Source organism: Myotis myotis, unplaced genomic scaffold (assembly GCF_014108235.1).
Source record: "Myotis myotis isolate mMyoMyo1 unplaced genomic scaffold, mMyoMyo1.p scaffold_m19_p_1, whole genome shotgun sequence".
Classification (NCBI taxonomy): domain Eukaryota; kingdom Metazoa; phylum Chordata; class Mammalia; order Chiroptera; family Vespertilionidae; genus Myotis; species Myotis myotis.
This window is the reverse complement of record NW_023416313.1, coordinates 205,932,604-205,951,653: the sequence shown is the minus strand read 5'-3', so window position 1 is coordinate 205,951,653 and position 19,050 is coordinate 205,932,604. Positions and strand designations below refer to the sequence as shown.

The 19,050-nt window shown below is 53.6% G+C and overlaps 1 protein-coding gene across 1 annotated transcript; it reads left to right on the top strand.

The window, feature by feature from the left end:
* The first annotated feature begins 701 nt into the window (after window positions 1-701).
* On the top strand, window positions 702-17,639 carry ISM2 (isthmin 2). Its single transcript, XM_036314156.1, has 6 exons — window positions 702-1,002; window positions 10,649-10,873; window positions 12,101-12,431; window positions 14,287-14,427; window positions 14,687-14,770; window positions 15,952-17,639. The coding sequence occupies exons 1-6, from the start codon at window positions 868-870 to the stop codon at window positions 16,467-16,469; spliced, it is 1,434 nt and encodes a 477-aa protein (XP_036170049.1). The 5' UTR covers window positions 702-867; the 3' UTR covers window positions 16,470-17,639.
* The last annotated feature ends 1,411 nt before the right edge of the window (window positions 17,640-19,050 follow it).

The following is a 19,050-nucleotide window of genomic DNA, read 5'->3' as shown; positions in this document are numbered from 1 at the left end:
CCTTAAATCAAATTAGGCTAAAGCAGCATCCTAAGATCTCCTTCCTAAAACAGGTTTTTCCGTCTGAATCTCTTGGGCAGGAGAGGGGGAGACATAAAGGTTCTGAGTCTTGTTTCTTAATAAACAGCTTAAAGTCAATAGCCCAAAAGGCAGCTTCGGGGTTGCAAAACTTCGGTTCCCTTCAACCCTCCATCCGAGTCTCAGCGCACTCCTGGTTTGAAGTGTTCTGAGGACAGACTCCCTGAGAAAACTGGGTGCAGGACGGCAGGTGTTTCTCTGGTCTCCATGCCCAGCAGGGGAGCTGGAAGTCCGGGGGTTACTTTCAGGCCTTCCTCCCCACGCAGACCTACCTGGAGTCATAAATATTTTGCCCATAATCTGAGGGGTCCCGCGTGGGGCCGCGGCGAATCCCTTAAGCGCTAGGCCCTGGCTCTCCTCGCGCCCCAACGTCGCCGTGGGAGTGGGAGCGCCGGAGGGGAGAGCGACCTCGCGGGAGTCCTCGCCCCGGGCTGGGGAGCGCCTGCCGGAGGGCTGCAAACTCCCCATTACAAGAATTTGCTTGGGGCTGCGATGGCGACAGCGGCGGGGACAGAGGGTGGGGAGGGGGCCAGATTAAAGGAAGCGCGGAGGAGCCAGACCTCCGGAGAGGGCGGGGACCCCCGGGCGCTGACCCTAAGAGCCGTGAGTGCTCAGTGCCTGGGTCTCGGGCCGGAGAGGGCGGCGCGCCGCTCGCCCCCGCCCCGCGCCCCCGCGGCCAGGCTGAGCCGTTGCCCCCGGGCTCCCCGCCCCTGGAGGCCGGGAGCCTACAAACTTCGGCGGAGCGGAGCGCATCGAGAGGCACCGAAGGAGCGGCTTTGGAGAGCCACGATGCCTCGCTTCCCCAGCAGAGCAGGGCTGTTCTTCGGCGCGGTGCTGCTGGCAGCGCTGCTGGCGGAGGGATGGGGTCTCCCCACGAAGAAGCCGAGGGGTTCCCGGCTCCGGAGCCAAGCGAGGCTGGCGGAGGTGAGTAGCGGGCGCGGGGCTACGCGCTTGGTCCCCCTCCCCGCACGTCTGCTCTGGCCGCTCGGGGGAACGCGGCCGGGACAGAGCAGCGGCCGCCCCGGGCAAGGGCTGGGCCGGGCGAGGGCCAGGTGCACGGGGCCTCAGGAGCCCCCACTCCCTGGGCTGTGTGGCGCGCAAGCCTGGGGAGCAGCTTCCCTTCTGTGCCGAGTGAGGAGCGTAGACACCCCAGAAAGGCCCGGCATCCGCTCGTCGCCTGGCCCTGAGCGCACGTCTCCTGCAACCGCGCTGGCCAGGTGCGCCCTCCCTCCGAGGGTGCGAGGGTGGCAGAGGAGTTGCTGAGGTTCAAACGGTCAAGGTGCAGCCTCTTAAATCTGCAAAGGGTTTGGGCCCCTTTGGGCATGAATTGAGACAAGGTGAGGTAGTAAGTGGGGTCCTCCAACTTGCTGGGTGTGAGTAGTCCGCCAGGGAGGGACCTTTATATTATTATGAACTTAGAAAAGCAGAAGGGATCACCCAGACATCGGGAAGCACTTTCTGGGTGGCCTGAGAGTGGGCCCTAGGGGTGGGTGTAGGACAGGGGTGAGACCTTAAAGAGTGATGTTAGTCGTGGAGAGAAACCATAGTCTGTTGAAACCTGTGTCTGCTGTCACCGGGGGATCAACAGTCCAGCTGTTCCTTCCTGGACTGGAGTGGACATTCATCCCCATAAGGACAAAACCTGCTGGACTCGTTCCAAGGTATGCAGGAGTGGGCCTGCGTGGGAGGGGTCCTGGCCCCTCCTCTGCCCTGAGCTGTTCTTGGAGGAGGTCAGAGCAGTTCTTCCCATTTTCCGGGTGAGGACACTGAGGGGCCCAGACAGATGTGCTGGAGATTGGTGAGTGAGTGAGAGCCGAGCTTGGGACACACTATTAGTGCCAGGCTGCTGAGGCCCTCTGGGGGCATTGGGACCAAAGGCACTTCAGGGGCATCTGTGTGGACCAGGGTCTGTCCATCTTTTTTCATTACTGCCCCCCCCCCCCAAGGAGCCTTTTATTTTTAAAATATATTTTTATTGATTTCAGAGAGAAAGGGAGAGGGAGGGGGAGAGAGAGAGAGACATCAGTTATGAGAGAGAATCATTGGTCAGGAATCAGACTGTGACCTCCTGGTTCATAGGTAGATGCTCAACCACTGAGTCACACTGGCCAGGCTAAGGAGCCTTTTAGGCATTTTTTTCCAAGTGCTCCCCCCCAACCCCCATGAAAGTTTAATAACACAGATAAACTGTTCAGGTACCATGGCCCTTTGGAGTGGTACAAACCATTGTAGCATCTAAGATTTTATTTTTTATTTTTTGGCCCCTGAGATCCAATTTTCCCCCTGTTGAGACGCACTACTGTCGTTTTGGTCATATAATTCTTTGTTGTACATTGTAGGGTGTTTAGCAGCATCCCAAGCCTGTTAGATGCCTATTGCATTCCCTCCCTGACAGAGCCAGACTTTGCTAAATGTTCCCTGAGGGACACCATTGGTTGAGAACCCACTGCAGTCTAGAGCAACTAAACAGCCTCTGGCTAGTCCCACCTCCTAATGAGAGATGACAGTGGTCATAAATTAATTACATTGGCAGTTTTTCTACTCATTTGGCTAAATACTTTCTATTTTAGTCTTACTGCTTTGTATTGTAATTATTTTTAGTAGGTTTGCCAGATCTTCCTCCAGCGGAGAGGATGAGTTATTTCAGAGCCAAAGTCATATCCCCAGTCCCAGTAGGGCCTGGACGAGCCCTCAACATGTTAAAGCAAATTAGTGCCATGAAGGAAAAAACAGAGCTTGGAGCCCAGGGCCTGGGGTTCTGGTCCCAAGGGGTCATTAACTCCTATGTGAGTCACCTTGGACAATTTCCTGACATTTAAAATGAGGGGGCAGGCCCTAACTGGTTTGGCTCAGTGGATAGAGCATTGGCCTGCGAACTGAAGGATCCTGGGTTTGATTCCAGTCAAGGGCACATGTCCAGGTTGCAGGCTTGATCCCCAATAGAGGGCGTGCAGGAGGCAGACAATGGATGATTCTCATAATTGATGTTTCTATTTCTCTCTCCCTCTCCCTTCCTCTTTGAAATCAATAAAAAAATTTTTAAATGAGGGAGTTAAGTTGCCCTGGGCTGCATGGGTTAGTGCAGTGATGGCAAACCTATGACACGCGTGTCAGAGGTGACACGCAAACTCATTTTTTTGGTTGATTTTTCTTTGTTAAATGGCATTTAAATATATAAAATAAATATCAAAAATAGAAGTCTTTGTTTTACTATGGTTGCAAATATCAAAAAATTTCTATACGTGACAGAGTTAAATTAGGGTTTTTCAAAATGCTGACACACCGAGCTCAAAAGGTTCGCCATCACTGGGTTAGTAGTTAGAGTGTCCTGCCCCTTCCCCCACCCCCAGCACCCCAAAGATCCAGGGTTTGATTCCCACTCAAGGGCACATACCTGAATTGCGGGTTCCCTGCCCTGGTCGGGCACATGCAGGAGGCAACTAATCGATGTGTCTCTCTCTCACCCATGTTTCTCTCTCTTTCCCTCCCCCTCCATCTCTCCCTCCATCCCTTACACTCACTTTAAAAATCAATGGGAAAAATATCCCCAGGTGAGGATTAATAACAACAACAAAAGTGAGGGGCTAAGTTATCTCCTACACATCAAAGGTGTTTGTTAAGGAATTGTTGAGAGGATGCAGACTGCTATTCTAAGGGCCTTGGTCAGAAATGACCAACTCAAAGACCTTTATGAAGAAACTGAAGAACTACGGAAACCCATCAGATCTAAAGGTGTAGGATGCCTGAGGGGGAGTGAGCATTCCCTGGGCCTTGCAGAGTTGGTACAAAGACTTTAGTGATGTTATTCCACTGTCACACCATTCTGACTTGGGCATTATTCCCCTTTTCCAGATGAGAAAATTGAGGTGCAGAGATGTTAAACCTAGCTGGGATGGGGAGCCAGGTCTGTCATTTCAAGAGCTACCAGTCCACTGAGGACCTTTTGGTTTATCTTTGCATACCATGCCCCAGCCCTCTCATTCAGTTTGAAATCATCAGCATCGTGAACAAAACATGCCACCCCCTCTCTGGGCAGGCCTGTTGCTGAGACCCAGTTTGCTCCTACAGTCCAACGGGATGGCGTGCTTGGTGTGAAAACACAGCACACATACATGGGTGGCACCGTCGTTGCCAGGGGCTGGGGCCAGGCAGTTTGTTACAAGGGTGCTGGACAGGCAAAGAATGACACAGCTCTGCCCATTGGGTGTCTTCTATTCTGGTTAAGATCAGACGAGCACCCAACAGCCACTGTGCCTAGCATTTTGTGTTTCTTGTCTTGTTATCCTCATTATAGGGACGAGGAAACTGACAGTGGATCCAATAACTAACCTACAGTCACACAGCTAGTAAGTGGTGAGCCAGGATGCAGACCCAGCTTTGCTTAATTCTACAGCCCTGGGCTGTAGTCTGGCACGAACCACTTCCTAGGCAGGCAAGGGAAAACCTGGGGGTCGGGGAGGGGGGTGTTGGGTACTTTGGGCATAGCTTGGGCCATGCTATTAGTGTGCAATAGAGCAGCCGTCGCCAACCGGTGGTCCGTGGACCACGGTGGTCTGTGAGGTCCGAAAGGTTGGCGACCGCTGTGATAGAGGGTGATGAAGATCAGAATGGGCAAGAGAACTGAGCGGTCCTCTCTTCCAGGCTGCAAGGACTGTCCTGCATGAAGGGGTCCCTTGTGGGGCAGAACTGGGGAGATTCCTGCAGCAGCAGCAGAATGAGTCTCCACTCTGTGCCCTGGCCAGTGTGGCACAGTGGGTTGGGCATCATTCCGTGCACTAAAAGGTTGCTGGTTCCATTTCCGGTCACAGCACATGCCCGGGTTGTAGGCTCAATCCCCAGTAGGGGGCGTGCAGGAGGCAGCCAATCCGATGAATGTTTCTCTCTCCCCCTCCCTATCCCTTCCTCTCTCTCTTTAAGCTACATAAAAAATGAAGAGCTAAGCTCAGAGGAAGGAGCCTCCAAGCCTGGGACCGGCATGCACAGGATAGGCGTGTTTAGTTAGCACCTCAGTCCTGGTCCATTGTCCAGCCAGTTGCCTGGCACAGGGACTGGATGGTAGGAGGGGCATTGTGGGGTGAAAGGTCTCACCTGCCAGGTGGGTAACACTGAGAAGCAGGTGTTTTCCTGCAGCTTGGCCTCTGACCCTCAGAGGGGAACCGGGTCTCCCCGATGCCGAGCCTGTGGTCTGGCCTCATTCCTCCTGCAGACCATTCTTCTTGCTCTTAGAGTTCGGGACCCCTGGAGAGCTGGTTGTGGGAGAGAGGGAAGGACAGGAACGGGCAGGCGCCTGGAGGCTTGGCTGCTCATGGTCCCAGGCAAGTCCCCAACCTCACTGGCTCTCAGTCTCCTCATCTCCTCCTCCCGTTGGCTCCTCATTGGCTTGTTATGAGGATCAAAGGGAAAATGGATGTGAAAAGCAGAACATCCTGTTCTAGTGTTTTGTTCATCACCACACTCAGGCCCCCAGAGTGGCAGGCAGTGAGCCAGAGGTGCAGCCCCTGGAGTTGGCAGAGCACGAGGGTTAAGAGCACAGAGTCCAGCCAGCCCACCTGCCTCAAATCCTGCTCTGCCAGCCCCCTCTGACCCCAAGCACGTAACTTCACCTCCGATCCTTGACTGCCTCATCTCTTAAGTGGGGAGGATGCTAGTACCTGCCCAAGGAGTTTGGAGTCGATACATACAGAGAGCTTGACCGGACCCGCTGCATGGTTTGTGAGGCCCAGTGCAGAATGAGAGTGTGGGCCTCTGAGCATTTCACAATGGCGACAGCAGAGCATAAACCATAGGTCACACAGCCTGAGCCAGCCCTGGTGCTGGGAGGGTGTCTCTGTCAGGAGTACTCTGATTACAGGGAGGAGCCAGGGTGGGCTGGGTGAGGCTGGTCCACACCAGCCAGGAGAGTGAAGGAGTGAATTCCAGCCCCCTCCCTCTGCCCGTGGTCCGCCAGCCTGGCCAAAGAGGCAATTGCTGTTGAATGCTGGGTGACTGTGTGCGCAGCTTGTCTCTGGATGGATGGGCTCGGGCCTCAGCAGCTGGGGCTGTGGGGAGGGGAGGTGCTGGCCTGCATCTGGCAACTGGATTCCATTATCCGGAACAAGTTCCCGACCCCGAGGCAGAGAGGAGCAGGGAGAATGGAGGAACTGGAGGGGCTGAAACAGGTTAGCAGGCAGGTGCGTGCAATGCAGGAAGGCTTTTTGGGGATGAGGGCTCTTGTGTTAACTGGGAACACATGGGTCAGGGCTGCTGGCCAAGCCTGGGAGGGCACATGTAGGGGTGTGTGTGTGTGTGTGTGTGTGTGTGTGTGTGATAGAAAATGGAGATATAGCTCAGTACAGGCATGTCCCGTTTTTCGAAACTTTACATTGCGCCTCTTCACTTTTACAGAACTCACATCAGTACCTGTTTTTGCTAACTGAAAAAAGATCCAAGAGGATTGTTGCTTTTATGAAAAAAGGGGGAACATATAGCAGCAATAAAAATATGGTAGGAAATATTTTTTTAAAAGGTGGAGGGAGGAAGCAGGTTTGGCTAAGTGGATAGAGCGTCGGCCTGTGGACTGAAAGGTCCCGGGTTTGATTCCGGTCAAGGGCATGTACCTTGGTTGCGGGCACATTCCCAGTAGGGGGTGTGCAGGAGGCAGCTGATTGATGTTTCTCTCTCATCGATGTTTCTAACTATCTCTCTCCCTTCCTCTCTGTAAAAAATCAATAAAATATATTTTTTTTAAAAAATAGCGTTCCGATTTTGTCTTGCCGCAAGCTGATACAGGGGTGGTGCACTCCCAAGCAGCGAAAGAGCCACTGCTTTTATTACGTTAGTTTGTTTCGGTTTGGGGGGTCTGGCAAGGCTGGAGACTTTCCATGTGAATGAATGGTCAATGAATGGTCATTGCTTCTTTACCTTATACCATTTCTCCTTGTGAAAGGTTTTGTAGGAAAGCCCTACTTTTGGATAGTGGGGAGAATCTGTGTAAATTCTACATCTCAAGACTCTCTGGGTAATGATTCCATCCCCCTCCCACCACCAAAGAATGGAGTTGCATATTTGTGCCTGCGTGAAACTCCACGTGCAAGCTTAACAGGTGGGGGCAGTTTCCTGGGGGCACGACAGGTGTTCTTACACAGGCAGGCGGAGCCTCAGAATATTGTGGAACATACCTGCCCAGGTCCTCCATCAGCTGTGGCAGGTGGAAGGTCTTCAGACCAATTAAGATGTAAAGAGCTGACACAGTGCCTGGAGAAAGAGGCACCTCCTCTCTCTTCCCTTTCAGAACCATCCGTCATCACTTCTAAGTAACATTCACCAGTTAACTGCCACATAATACTTTGAATTTAATTAAAAAGGGTCCGCTGCTTGCGTCTATACACCCTTATGGCATACAAATGGTTCATTGCATGCTTGCCACATATGAGGCACCTCATGAGACAGGGATGGTGTTTCCTAATTGACACAGGGAGAAACTTGGGCAGATGAAGTAAGCTGCCCAAGGCCACACAGCTCGTTACCACCGAGTTTAGCTGCCAGACAAGATGATGATAGTGGGTGTGCTTTGTAAATGCAGAGGTGGTTGCACTGATGCATGGACTTGAGATCAGGCAGAGCTGAGTTTGAACCCAAGCTCTGCTATTGTAACCTTTGAGACTTTACGTAAATCCTTACCCTCTCTGGGCCTCCATAGCCTCCTCGTTCACATAGTCCCACTCATTCCTCAGGATGCTGGCATTCATTTCAGCCCTCAGCAGTGATTTATTGAGCTCCTACAATATACCAGGCACCGTGGTAGGCACAGGATACAGCGTGAACAAAGCAGACAGAAATTCCTACTTTCACGGAGCTTACACTCTATTTGGAGTGGGTGGCAGAAGGTACGTAAAAGGCTTGGCCCATATGTGGTTAGACAGGGGTCACAGGTCATGGCTCTGGGGCTCAACCCATGTGCCCTCAGGCGTTCCAGTTGCCAGTGTCCAGCTGCCTGAGGGTGTTCACTGGCACTAGGGATGGCTCTGAGCTGTACATGGCAAGCCCGACGTACCTGCCTGGAGAGCAAACTCTCCTCCATCCCAGCAGTCCTTAGCCAACGACTGGCGGAGTGGGTAGTAGACAGCCCAGCTCCCCTTCTCTGGGGATAACGGAGGCGTCCAGGGGGACTGAGCTCCAGTTGCCCACTGTGGTCACCAGCCAGATGGAGCATTCTTTTTTAAAAAATATATATTTTTATTGATTTCAGCAGAGGAAGGAAGAGGGAAAGGGAAAACATCAATGATGAGAGAGCGTCATTGATTGGCTGCCTCCTGCATGCCCCCAACTGGGGATCGAGCCTACAACCCAGGCATATGCCCTGACCAGGAATCGAACTGTGACCTCCTAGTTCATAGGCTGATGCTCAACCACTGAACCACACTGGCCGGGCATGATGCAACATTCTTTATTAGCTGCCTCCCTTCCCTGATTTGCTCTCTCCTCCACCCTTCCACCCCCGCCACAGTGTCTCCTGGGATCAGATCACCTGCCACTTGCCCTCGAATCCTTGTGTCTGGTTCAGCTCTGAAGGAACCTAAACTAAGACCAGATGTCGTCCCCCCCACCGCTCCCTGTTCCACACCCCAGAACCCCCAGGGGCTGGTGCACCGAGCAGGAGGCTCCACAAAAAGGGTGGCCTCTGTGGCTGGGATGTGTAGCCAGGGCTTTCCATGGCTTTTCTTCATCACCTGGTCCGACCGGGCACCAGGGAGAGCTGGAATTGACCATCCTCAGCACCAGCGAGATTCCAGCTCCTATCCATCACCTTTCCCATTTTATTTATTTTTTATTTTTTATATTTTATTAATTTTTTACAGAGAGGAAGGGAGAGAGATAGAGAGTTAGAAACATCGATGAGAGAGAAACATCGATCAGCTGCCTCCTGCACATCTCCTACTGGGGATGTACCCGCAACCCAGGTACATGCCCTTGACCGGAATCAAACCTGGAACCTTTCAGTCCGCAGGCCGACGCTCTATCCACTGAGCCAAACCGGTTTTGGCAACCTTTCCCATTTTACAGAGAAGGACACTCACAGAGGTGATGTGCCCCGCCAGGGTCCTGCAGTCCAGATGCCAGCCACCGCCAGGATTCAGACCCAGGCAGCCTGCCCCTAGAGCAAGAGAGACTGCAGGGCCAGGCTGAGATGGGGCCACAGCTGCCCTGGGACCAAGTGATTTGTGCAGGAGCCTTGGAGCCAGGCATCTGCATACCACAGAAGGGGAAGTCAAAGGGGAGAGACTTTTCCAACCCAAGAAAAGAGTGAGAAACTAGACTGATTAAGCCCCAGATCTGTGAAGGGGACTCTCAGTGCTCCCGCCTATAGTGTTAGAGCATAATGGTTCAAATTCTATATGTCTGTGTGCCCTCAGGCAAGTTACTTGCCCTCTCTGTGCTTTAGTCTCCATTGTCAAAATGGGAATGGCAGGAGCACCCCCCCTGAGGGGTGTTGGAAGGATGAAACAAATGATTAAATGTTTAGAATAGTGGTTGGCACACAGTCAGTGCTGTGGAAGTGTTTGATAAATAAAATTCTGACTCCAAGAGACTCTGGGTAGGAATTATCCTAATTTTACAGATCAAGTTGAATGAGCTCGTGAGAGGCAGAGCTTGGATTTAAACCCAAGCTGGTCTGACTCTCCAGAACCCATGTTTCTCAGCCTTACCACACTGCCCAGGTGAGATGGGAGGTGGGCTCAAGGCTGTGGCAGGGTTCAGAGTAGGCTCATGGCCCCTGAGGCTTATAAGGGTAGCTCTAAACAGTGCTCTTTCTGCTCTGGCATGAAGACTGGGCAATGGCTGCAGCCTGGAGGTAGGTAGACGGCCCCAGTGTCCCACTGTCTGAGCAGATGGGCCCTGGAGCAGGTGTCAGAGACAACTAGGATCGACCTTTCACCTACTACCTGTGCTGAAGCAAGGATGGTGCAGTGTGGACCCCGTGGGTACAGGCTGGTGCAGGGAATTAGCTGGCAGCCAGCCATCCATATGAGCAGCCTGGAATAGGAAAAGGGACCAGACCCAGGTGGGCAGGCAGAGACAGACAGGCAGCTGTGGTCAGAGATGCTAGGGAATCCAGCCCCCACATGGGCCGCTCGGGAAGGCCAGGCAGTGGGGAGCTCTGAGGGGAAGGGCCAAGGCCTGCTGCCACCCAGAGGCCTTCCTGGGGCTTCCTTCTCTGACTTGTGCTGCAGGAGGCTGTTCTCCGATGACCACAGCCTGGGGGATTCTCGGGCAGGTGGCCTGCAAACTGCACTTGGAACCACTGTCTTCCCTCCCTGGGCCTCAGTTTCTTCCTCTGTAAAATGAGGAGGATGGACTGTTTCTTCCGTGTGCAGAAACCTGATTTCAACCCGCCCCTCATGCCTCACATTGGCTCTTTGTCCAAGTGCTCTGTGGAAACAGCCCCACTTATCCTATGAGGCCTTAAAGCTCTCATGTTTGGATATACAGTCACGGCAAGTTTGTGATCTGGTCACACCCAGCCTTTTTTGGGTCCACATGGGGCAATCCCTGATCTCAGTCACCTCTCCCACCCCCCTCTCCCCCTTAGGTTTCAGCCTCCCCAGATCCAGGCTTTCCTAGGGAAGAGGAGAAGACCCCACTCCAGGCAGGGCCACAAAGACGCAGGCACTGGGTTGTCACTGAGCCAGCAGCTCTGACCCCAGAAGACACAGCTGCTCCTGGGACCCAGGAGGACACCCCCTTGGTGCTGGAGCTGCAGACGCTGCCAGGATTGGCCAACACGGACTTGAGTACCCCAAACCCCGATATCCAGGTAAGAGCTGCAGGAGGGCCATGGGCCCAGTGGGAACCAAGAGAGGAGCTGGGCTCAGGGCTCAGCTCTGAGGTCAGGTGTCCTGTCCGGCCTTCCTTGGAGGTGCGGGTGCTGTGTGGGGTTGGAGAAGTTGACTCCCCATGCTGTCCCCATGGAGTTGTTGGGAGAGAACCCGCTTCTCTGCTTTAAACTGCAGACCATGAGCAACTCATGTCCATAGCAAGGGACAAACAGCGCCAACCTGGCAGCACTGTCATGGGGACCAAATGAGCGGAGACTGCTTCTTGAGCTGCAAGGGACTCTGGAAATCCCCGGGGGAAGCCTTGTGGAAAAGCCTGGAGGTCTGATCCCCACCCAGGCTCAACCGCTTATGCAGTCCCCTGAGGGGTTGAGTACAGTGGGTGCGGGATCGACATGCCCCACTGCCAGTCCTGAATCCCTAATGGTAATAATTCTGCATTTTTGTGTAGCATCTACAGTTAGAAAACACTTTCACTGAAAGAGAAAAGTGTAGAACATAACTATAAAATTGTTTAAGAGTATGTGTGTGTACACATGTGTATATATATATATATATATATATATATATATATATATGTAAAACTGGGGACGTTAATCCCCAAAATGTTCTCCATTGGTGATGGAAGGTGGGCAACGTTCACTGCTTCTTTAGATTTTGCTGTTTTCCCCCCAGATTTTTTCAGTGACCTCAGATTAATTTAACCCCAAATGATGTTTTTAAGGTTCACTTTTACAAAAATGATTTCATGTTTCGTTTTCCCTTCCACATGTGGTGAAAGAGAGCCCCTGCTCCCCCCCAGGGGCTGCCCTGGGGATGTGCTGTCTCTGCTCTCATTTTCTGGTTCTACAAGGAAGAAATGGAGGCTCAGGGCTGTAGTGGCCCCGGAGGCTGTGCAGCCTGAAAGCCGGTGAAGCCAGAATTCAAAGCCAGCTTCTCTGACACTAGTGGGTCTCTGCCCTGGGACCCGCTAGAGCCCCCATGCTTGGCCTCACCTGAGACCAGTTACACCCATGTCTGAGGTAGTGTTGGGGAGTCTAGGACCTTCAGGGGATTCTGACGCATAGCCAGGTTGTAAGCTGTGACCCCATGTGACCAGAAGGCCAAGAAGGTTGGGCCTCTTCCTCCTGCCTTTGTCCTATTCCCTCTCCTTGGTGTCCAGCTCTGAGCCTCCCTCACTGACCGGCGTGGAGTCTGTCTCCCTGCAGGTGACCATCGAGATGGTGGAGGACCCCCAGGTCAAGGTGGAGAAGGACGTGCTGGCCAAGCCAAGCAATGTCTGGCCCTTCGGCTGGCTGTCTACCGCCATGGAGACCTCCAGGTCCCTCCTCCGGGACTACTTGAGGGGTGAGGAGGCGGGGTCCAGTCTCAGGGACAGAGCCCTAAGAGAAGAGGAGGAAGCAGAGGAGGAGGAAGCAGAGGAGGAGGAGGAGTACCTTACAGGCTATGAGTACAGTGAGAGCGAGGACCAGGAGGACAGTGATGAGGAAGATGACAACAAGGAGCAAGACTGGCTGCACCCCTTCAGGGACTTCTACGGTGAGCACCTCCATCTTGGCATCCCTGGTTGCTTCCCTCCAGGTCCAGAGTGGAACTGGGGGTAAAGAGAGGGCTGAGAGCTTCCTGGGCAGGGGCAGCTGGGGAACCAGGAGCTTAGGCCTGTACAAACACCATCATCCGCTAAATGGTAACATCACCCATAGCTTGCAAAGTTTTTGCCCAAAAAACATTTGACCCTCACAACAGCTCTGAGATCCCCTAAGCAAAACCGACATATTAATATTATGTATATATATTCATATCTGTCAGTTTCCAACAAATTGCAAAATATTATAAATCCCACCACTCGCAACTGACCTCATTTTCAGACTATGAGGGTTTGAACCCCGACTCTGCCACTTACCAGCCGAGTGACATTAGGCAAGTTACTGAACCTCTCTGTGCTTCAGTTCCTTCCTCTATAACAGTGGTTCTCAACCTTCCTAATGCTGCGACCCTTTAATACAGTTCCTCATGTTGTGGTGACCCCCAATTTCATTGTTACAAATTGAACATAATTAAAGCGTAGTGATTAATCACAAAACAATATGTAATCATATATGTGTTTTCCGATGGTCTTAGGCGACCCCTGTGAAAGGGTCGTTCGACCCCCAAAGGGGTCGCGACCCACAGGTTGAGAACCACTGCTCTGTAAAATGGAGTCTAGCACAACCCTTACTACATAGGATTGGGTGTAGAGGGTATTAAGTCAGTTAATACAGTTAAAGTGCCTGCATGTAGTGAACACAGTATCCACTATTTTGATTAGAAAACAATACGATATAGTCTGTTCAGAAAATATCACCTGGATCCTGCCAGCCCTCCAGGCAGCCATTTTTATTTTTGCACATTGTAGTTCAGGATTTCCTGGGTGCAGACCACCTCACACATATTTGCAGCCATTCTCCCTAGAGCCTTGTTGTTTTGTCATTGGATGGAGGTACCTATGATTAAGACTAAGTTATAGCAGCCTGTTCCCAAATTCACCAAAATAATATTAACTAACAGGCAGAATTTTTATGACTTTCAGCTTTTCTTCCATTTATTATCCTTAAACTCTTGGTGCCAGCCTGCTCGGGCCTGCCAGGAAGTGAGGAGAGCACTGGCTGTGTCATTACTCTGGGTTTCCCCAGAGAGCCCTGGGCCCTGCACAGCCAGAGGGGTGTGGGTGCAGTCAAGGGTGTTCCAAGTCTCTCAGCAGGACCGGGCCCCTAACATGGGCAGTGGGGACATTCATATATATATATATATATATATATATATATGATTTCAGAGTGGAAGGGAGAGGGAGAGAGAGTGAGAGAAACATCAATGATGAGAGAGAATCATTGATCAGCTGCCTCCTGCATGCCCCCTACTGGGGATCGAGCCTGCAACCTGGGCATGTGTGCTTGACTGGAATCGAACCAGGGACCCTTCAGTCTGCAGGCCGACGCTCTATCCACTGAGCCAGCTAGGGCAGGGACATTCTTTAATAACCCCAGGAGAGTATTGTCATCCTGGGTTTTGATTGACATAAAAACTACAGCTCAGAGATGGAGGGAGACTTGCTCAAGGTCGCCCTGACAATGGCCAGATGGCCTCCAGCCCAGATACCGTTTCCTCTTTGTTGCTGTGTTGGCATAGAGTATGTGCTGGGGGTTGTGCTGCCTCTCTAGGGCCACCTCCTGCATTTGCACAGGTGTTCACTGCACAAAGGGTCTGAGAGGGGCTGAAATCTAGCCCCTGCTCCGTGCACTAGGCTTGGAGCCCTGCCACGGGTTGCATCCTCCTGAGAAATTTAGCAAAAGGCGAATATTCTCCAGTGCAGCCTGTGGGCTGTGCCCACTCACCCCGGCTCCTTGCCTTGACACAGATGATGAGCCTCCACAGGAGTGGGGCCCCTGGTCTCCTTGCAGAGGGAGCTGCGGCAACAGCACCCAGCAGAGGACCCGGCCCTGTGGCTTCGCCTGCACTGTCACCCAGACCAAGGACTGCGACCTGCCCCACTGTCCTGGTGAGACAAGCCACAGCTCCTGCACAGGGAGTGGCTTACACACCGTGCTTGGTCCCCTGGGAATGTGGGCATGTGAGCCTTACACCAGGGTGGTCTTGGGAGAGGGGATGTGGGAGCTCACAAACATGGTGGTCCTGCCTCATCCCAGGCCTGTCCTAGATGCTGTGGGCACCAAGCGCCTAGGGAGGGCTGGGCTTCCCCATCGGGAGCACAGAGGTGCCTTGGGACCCCACCAGCCTGACCGCCTCTCTTCCCAAAGGCGCCAAGGACAAGGACCCCTTGGACTTACCCAGTGAGGAGTGGCCATTCCCGGCCCCCAATGCTACAGATATTCTGGACTCAGGTCAGTGGAGGGCTATTTCCCCCCCCCCCCCCCCCCCTCAGCATTTCATGGGCAGAAATCTCACTTCCATCCATTGAGGCAGAGAGTACATTTTCCAACAGGAAGGTCAGCCTCCCCAGCAAGGATGCCCTAGCATGTGTGACCCCTGTGGACAGGCCCGTTGGCCTCCCCAGCTTTATATTCCTGCTGGGAAGGTCTCCATGGAGCTGAAGAGGTCTCCATAGTCTCCCTGGCAGCAAGATGGGAAGGGGACATTCTGGCTACTCCTGAGTCACCCTTTGAAGACTCCTGGGCAGGCTTTGTCTGGGAAGGGGGTGCTGCCAGAAGTGGACCGGGTTCCAGAACTCTGGGACTTCTCCCTCCAGCAGCCCGGAGTAGGCCACGCCTCCACCAGCATGCACAGCATCTGGGTCCCTTGATCTCACCTGCCCCTTGCAAGGAGCCAGGAGGCTGTGGATACCACCTCCCCCACCTCTTCCCGCCTGTGCAGAGGAGGCCCCTGCTCAGTGTCACAGCAGCTCATGGTTTCAAGGGGTCAGAAGCCACATTTCCCAAGGCAGAGAGATAGGCGAGGGCAGCCACTGGGGGCCCAGAGTGGCAGAGTGACTCACCCAAGGGCATATGGCCTGAGAAAGGCCGAGTTAAAAACAAGAATGGGCCAGTGCGTAACGTACAGGATGGGGCAAACGTAGGTTTCCAGTGTGAGTACCCAAAACGGTTTATTTTTGTACTGTTATTTACTAATTAGTATATTATTTTCCATACGAACAAGTGCAAACCTACTTGTGCCCCACCCTGTATTGAAACATTTTCTTACCAATTGGTTTAACCGTTCTCCCTGCTCTCACCACCCAGCTCCTTCCCCAGGACCTTTCCTACCACCCAGCGTTGAAAGCAACAGCACCTTAGCAGAGCAGAGGCCATCTGGGCCCCTCCTCCAGCCCCTGGGCCTGCATCTATTTTAAACCAGGGCCTCTTGCTTCAGGTTGCCTGGTGTTGTGTGGGAACCCCTGTCTGTCAGCAGTGGAGGCCAGGTCCGGGAACTCCCAGTTCTGGCCCCTAAGGCCTTACCTGGCCACACCTTTGCCCCAGCTGGGGCTCTGGCCTCCTCTCCACCCATTGGCCTCACCCCCCACACCACAGGGCTGACCCAACTTCCCCCACTTCCCTGCCCTCTGCAGGTGTGGACCACTGTGAGAAGTGGCTGAACTGCAAGAGCGACTTCCTAGACAAGTACCTGAGCCAGGTGCTGCAGGACCTGCCCAGTTGCCCATGCACATACCCACCGGAGGCTGCGCACAAGATCATGAGCTTGCAGGACAAGCGGACCGGCCGCAGCGTCCAGTGGAGGGACGCCAGTGGCCCGGGAGAGCGCCTGGACATCTACAAGCCCACGGCAAGCTACTGTCTGCGCTCCCTGCTGTCCTCGGACAGCAAAACGCTGGCTGCCCAGCACTGCTGCTATGACTCCAGCTACCGGCTGCTGACCCGGGGCAAGGGCGCTGGCTCACCTCACCTCATCAGCAGTGAAGTCTCACCTGAACTGCACTTCAAGTTGGACAAGATGCCCTGGATCATGTGTAAGGGCGACTGGAGCCGCTACCACTCTGTGCGGCCCCCCAACAATGGCTGGGCCTGCCCTGACAACCCTCCCGAGCCAGAGTACCTGGCCCAGCTGCAGGAGGCCAAGGAGTACTGATGAGAGGGCTGCTGTGCTGAGCGCTTCCCTGGCAGGCCCCTGTCCCTGCCCCTGCCCAGGCTGGGTGAGTGTAAGGGCTTAGCCTGTGAGGCCTGTGAACTCCAGGCTGGTCAGCACCCAAGTGTTGGGTGGGTTTGGGGAGACGGTTGAAGGGTGTACAGGCTCAGGGTGAGGCGAGGAGCTCAGCCCCAAGGTCCCTGTGGGTCCAGCGGAATTCTGTGTCTGTGGGGGCTACCCTCCTGCCTGCTAAGAGGTGCTGTCCCACCCTGGCCGGTCATTTCCCTCCCCCATCTGGGAGCTGGGCTGTCCTGCCCTGGTTCTGCACACAGGTGTGCGCCCGGCTCTCCACTCTCCACACAGCCTGGTTCCCAGGACCTGCGGTGAATCACTCAGACCCCCCACCCCCACCCCCACCCCCACCCCCGAGGCCAGTCCTTTCATCTCAGCCCCCACAGCTGCCCTTGGTCAGCCCTGGGTGACCAAGCCCTCATGACCTCTGAGTGGCTACACGTGGCCCTCTTGCCTGCTGGGAGCCACTGAGCAAAAGGGTTTTATCCTCAGCTCCGACCTGCCTTTCGGCGGACACCACTTCAGTCCGGGGCTGAAGCTCTCAGTGGACAGACAGGCTGAGGCTGCCAAGCCAGGGCAGGCTCCAGGCAGGGACGGGATCCCCAGGTCAGGTCCCCTTGGTCCAGCCCACCTGTGTTCTGTCCAGGTGGTGGGAGATGGCACTGCCCCACATGGGGGAGTGGCAGCTTGTCACAGCAGCCAGGCTTGCGGTGGACTCAGAACAAGCTCAGGAGGTGCGGCATGCTCCTGGTGCCCCGGTAAACCAGTTTTCCGGGCAGGGAGAACCCTTGAATGTAGCATCTGGGTAATTTCTGTGGTGTAGATACTCCCACCACGGCCCATTCCAGGCTCCCATGGTGACGTCGGTGAATGCACTGAGCTCAGAGTTGGGGAGACGAGCACAGTCTGCTCCCCTCCCCCCACCCCCCCACCCCCGCTCACCTTGTGCCTCTTCCTACCTCCCCTCACCCCCAACCACACCGCCATGCCTTCCACGGGGCTGAAATGCTCAAGTCCCAGCCGTCCCTGCTCACAAAAGCCTCCGCTGGGTAGGGGATTTCACTGCCAGCCCCTAGACAGCGGCCGTGAAGCTCTTGGGATCCTCAGCAATAAAGCACTTTACGTTCCAGCTCTGTCTGTCTGATGAATTTGTGGCCCAGCAGAGCAGCGTGGGTCGGAAGGAGCTCCCAGCTCCCACGGGTTTCGTGTTTTGGGTTTCATTTGTGACTGCCTCACCCAGCTGGGCAGGCCGAGCTCCTGGGTGCAGGGATTTGACCAAACTCACACTTGCAAAGGGCTGCCTGGGAAGCACATTCACTCTAAGTTTTTTGGTCAAAGAGGTCAATTGCATTTACTCTGGAGGAAGTGGCCCCACTTCCCCAGGTAACTTGCTGCAAGGGAATCCAGCACAGAGCTGCCCAAGGACATACCTATAGGATGGCAGAGTTGGACCTGGCCCCTGCCTTAGTTGGCACCCGTACCAGACACTCCGTTGTCACCCCTGGCCTTTGGGAAGGGAAAGAGACGCGCCAAGGAAACAGAAAGTAGAATGAGGCAAGGTGTTTCCAAGCTGCCACTTGGAGAAGCCCAGAGAGCCACATGTTTCCCATTAGCATCACAGCTCGAGGTGAGTTTATTAGTCTGGTCCTGGACCACAGTCTAAAAATACTCCAGTGCAATTAGAATATTACAGGGTCAGAGAGGGCAGGATCTCAGGTCACCAGCTGGAAGCCAAGTTTACTGTCTCGTCTATAAAATTCAATACAATTAATTAGCAAGGACATGTTTTAATTATTTTTTTAGCATAAACTTAAAAATTAGAGACATCCCAGAGTCTGTTTTCACAGAAAACTGCAAATTCTCCTCCTTTCTAATGTAACTTACTTGACACACACTGCTGTATAAATTTTTAAAAATATATATATTTTTTTATTTTAGGAGGGGAAAGGGAGTCAGAAAATCAGTGTTGAGAGAGAATCATTGATCACTGCTTCTTGCATGCCCCCTACTGGGGATCGAGCCCACAACCCGGGCATGTACCCTTGACTGGAATCGAACCCAGGACTCTTCAGTCCACAGGCCTATGCTCTGTCCACTGAGCCAAGCCAGCTAGGGCTGCTTTCTAAAGTTGATCTATACCTAATGGTTGTTTATTACCCAAACAGTGCTTAGTCCCTTTTTTAATCTGTAATCTCAGTGACATGCTAAATTGCTACCATGTCAGGCACAGATGAGAAAAACTAAGAAAAAGGCATTAGGGAGTAGGTCAGCTACAAAATGATGTGTATTCAAGCTCTACAGAGGAGAAAGAGACACCGCAGGCAGCTGCAGGCGGGGGAACACCTGTGTGAGGAGACACTGTGATGGAGGTTGCACAGCACTTGTGAAAGGGGGCGGCTTGGTAGTGGCTAGTTAGTATCAGAGCCAGGAGGGGCCCAGGAAATCAGAGGACCCCCTCCCCCCACTCCTGTCCACTGCCAGTCACCTCACTGCTGTCATTTACTGTTCTCCC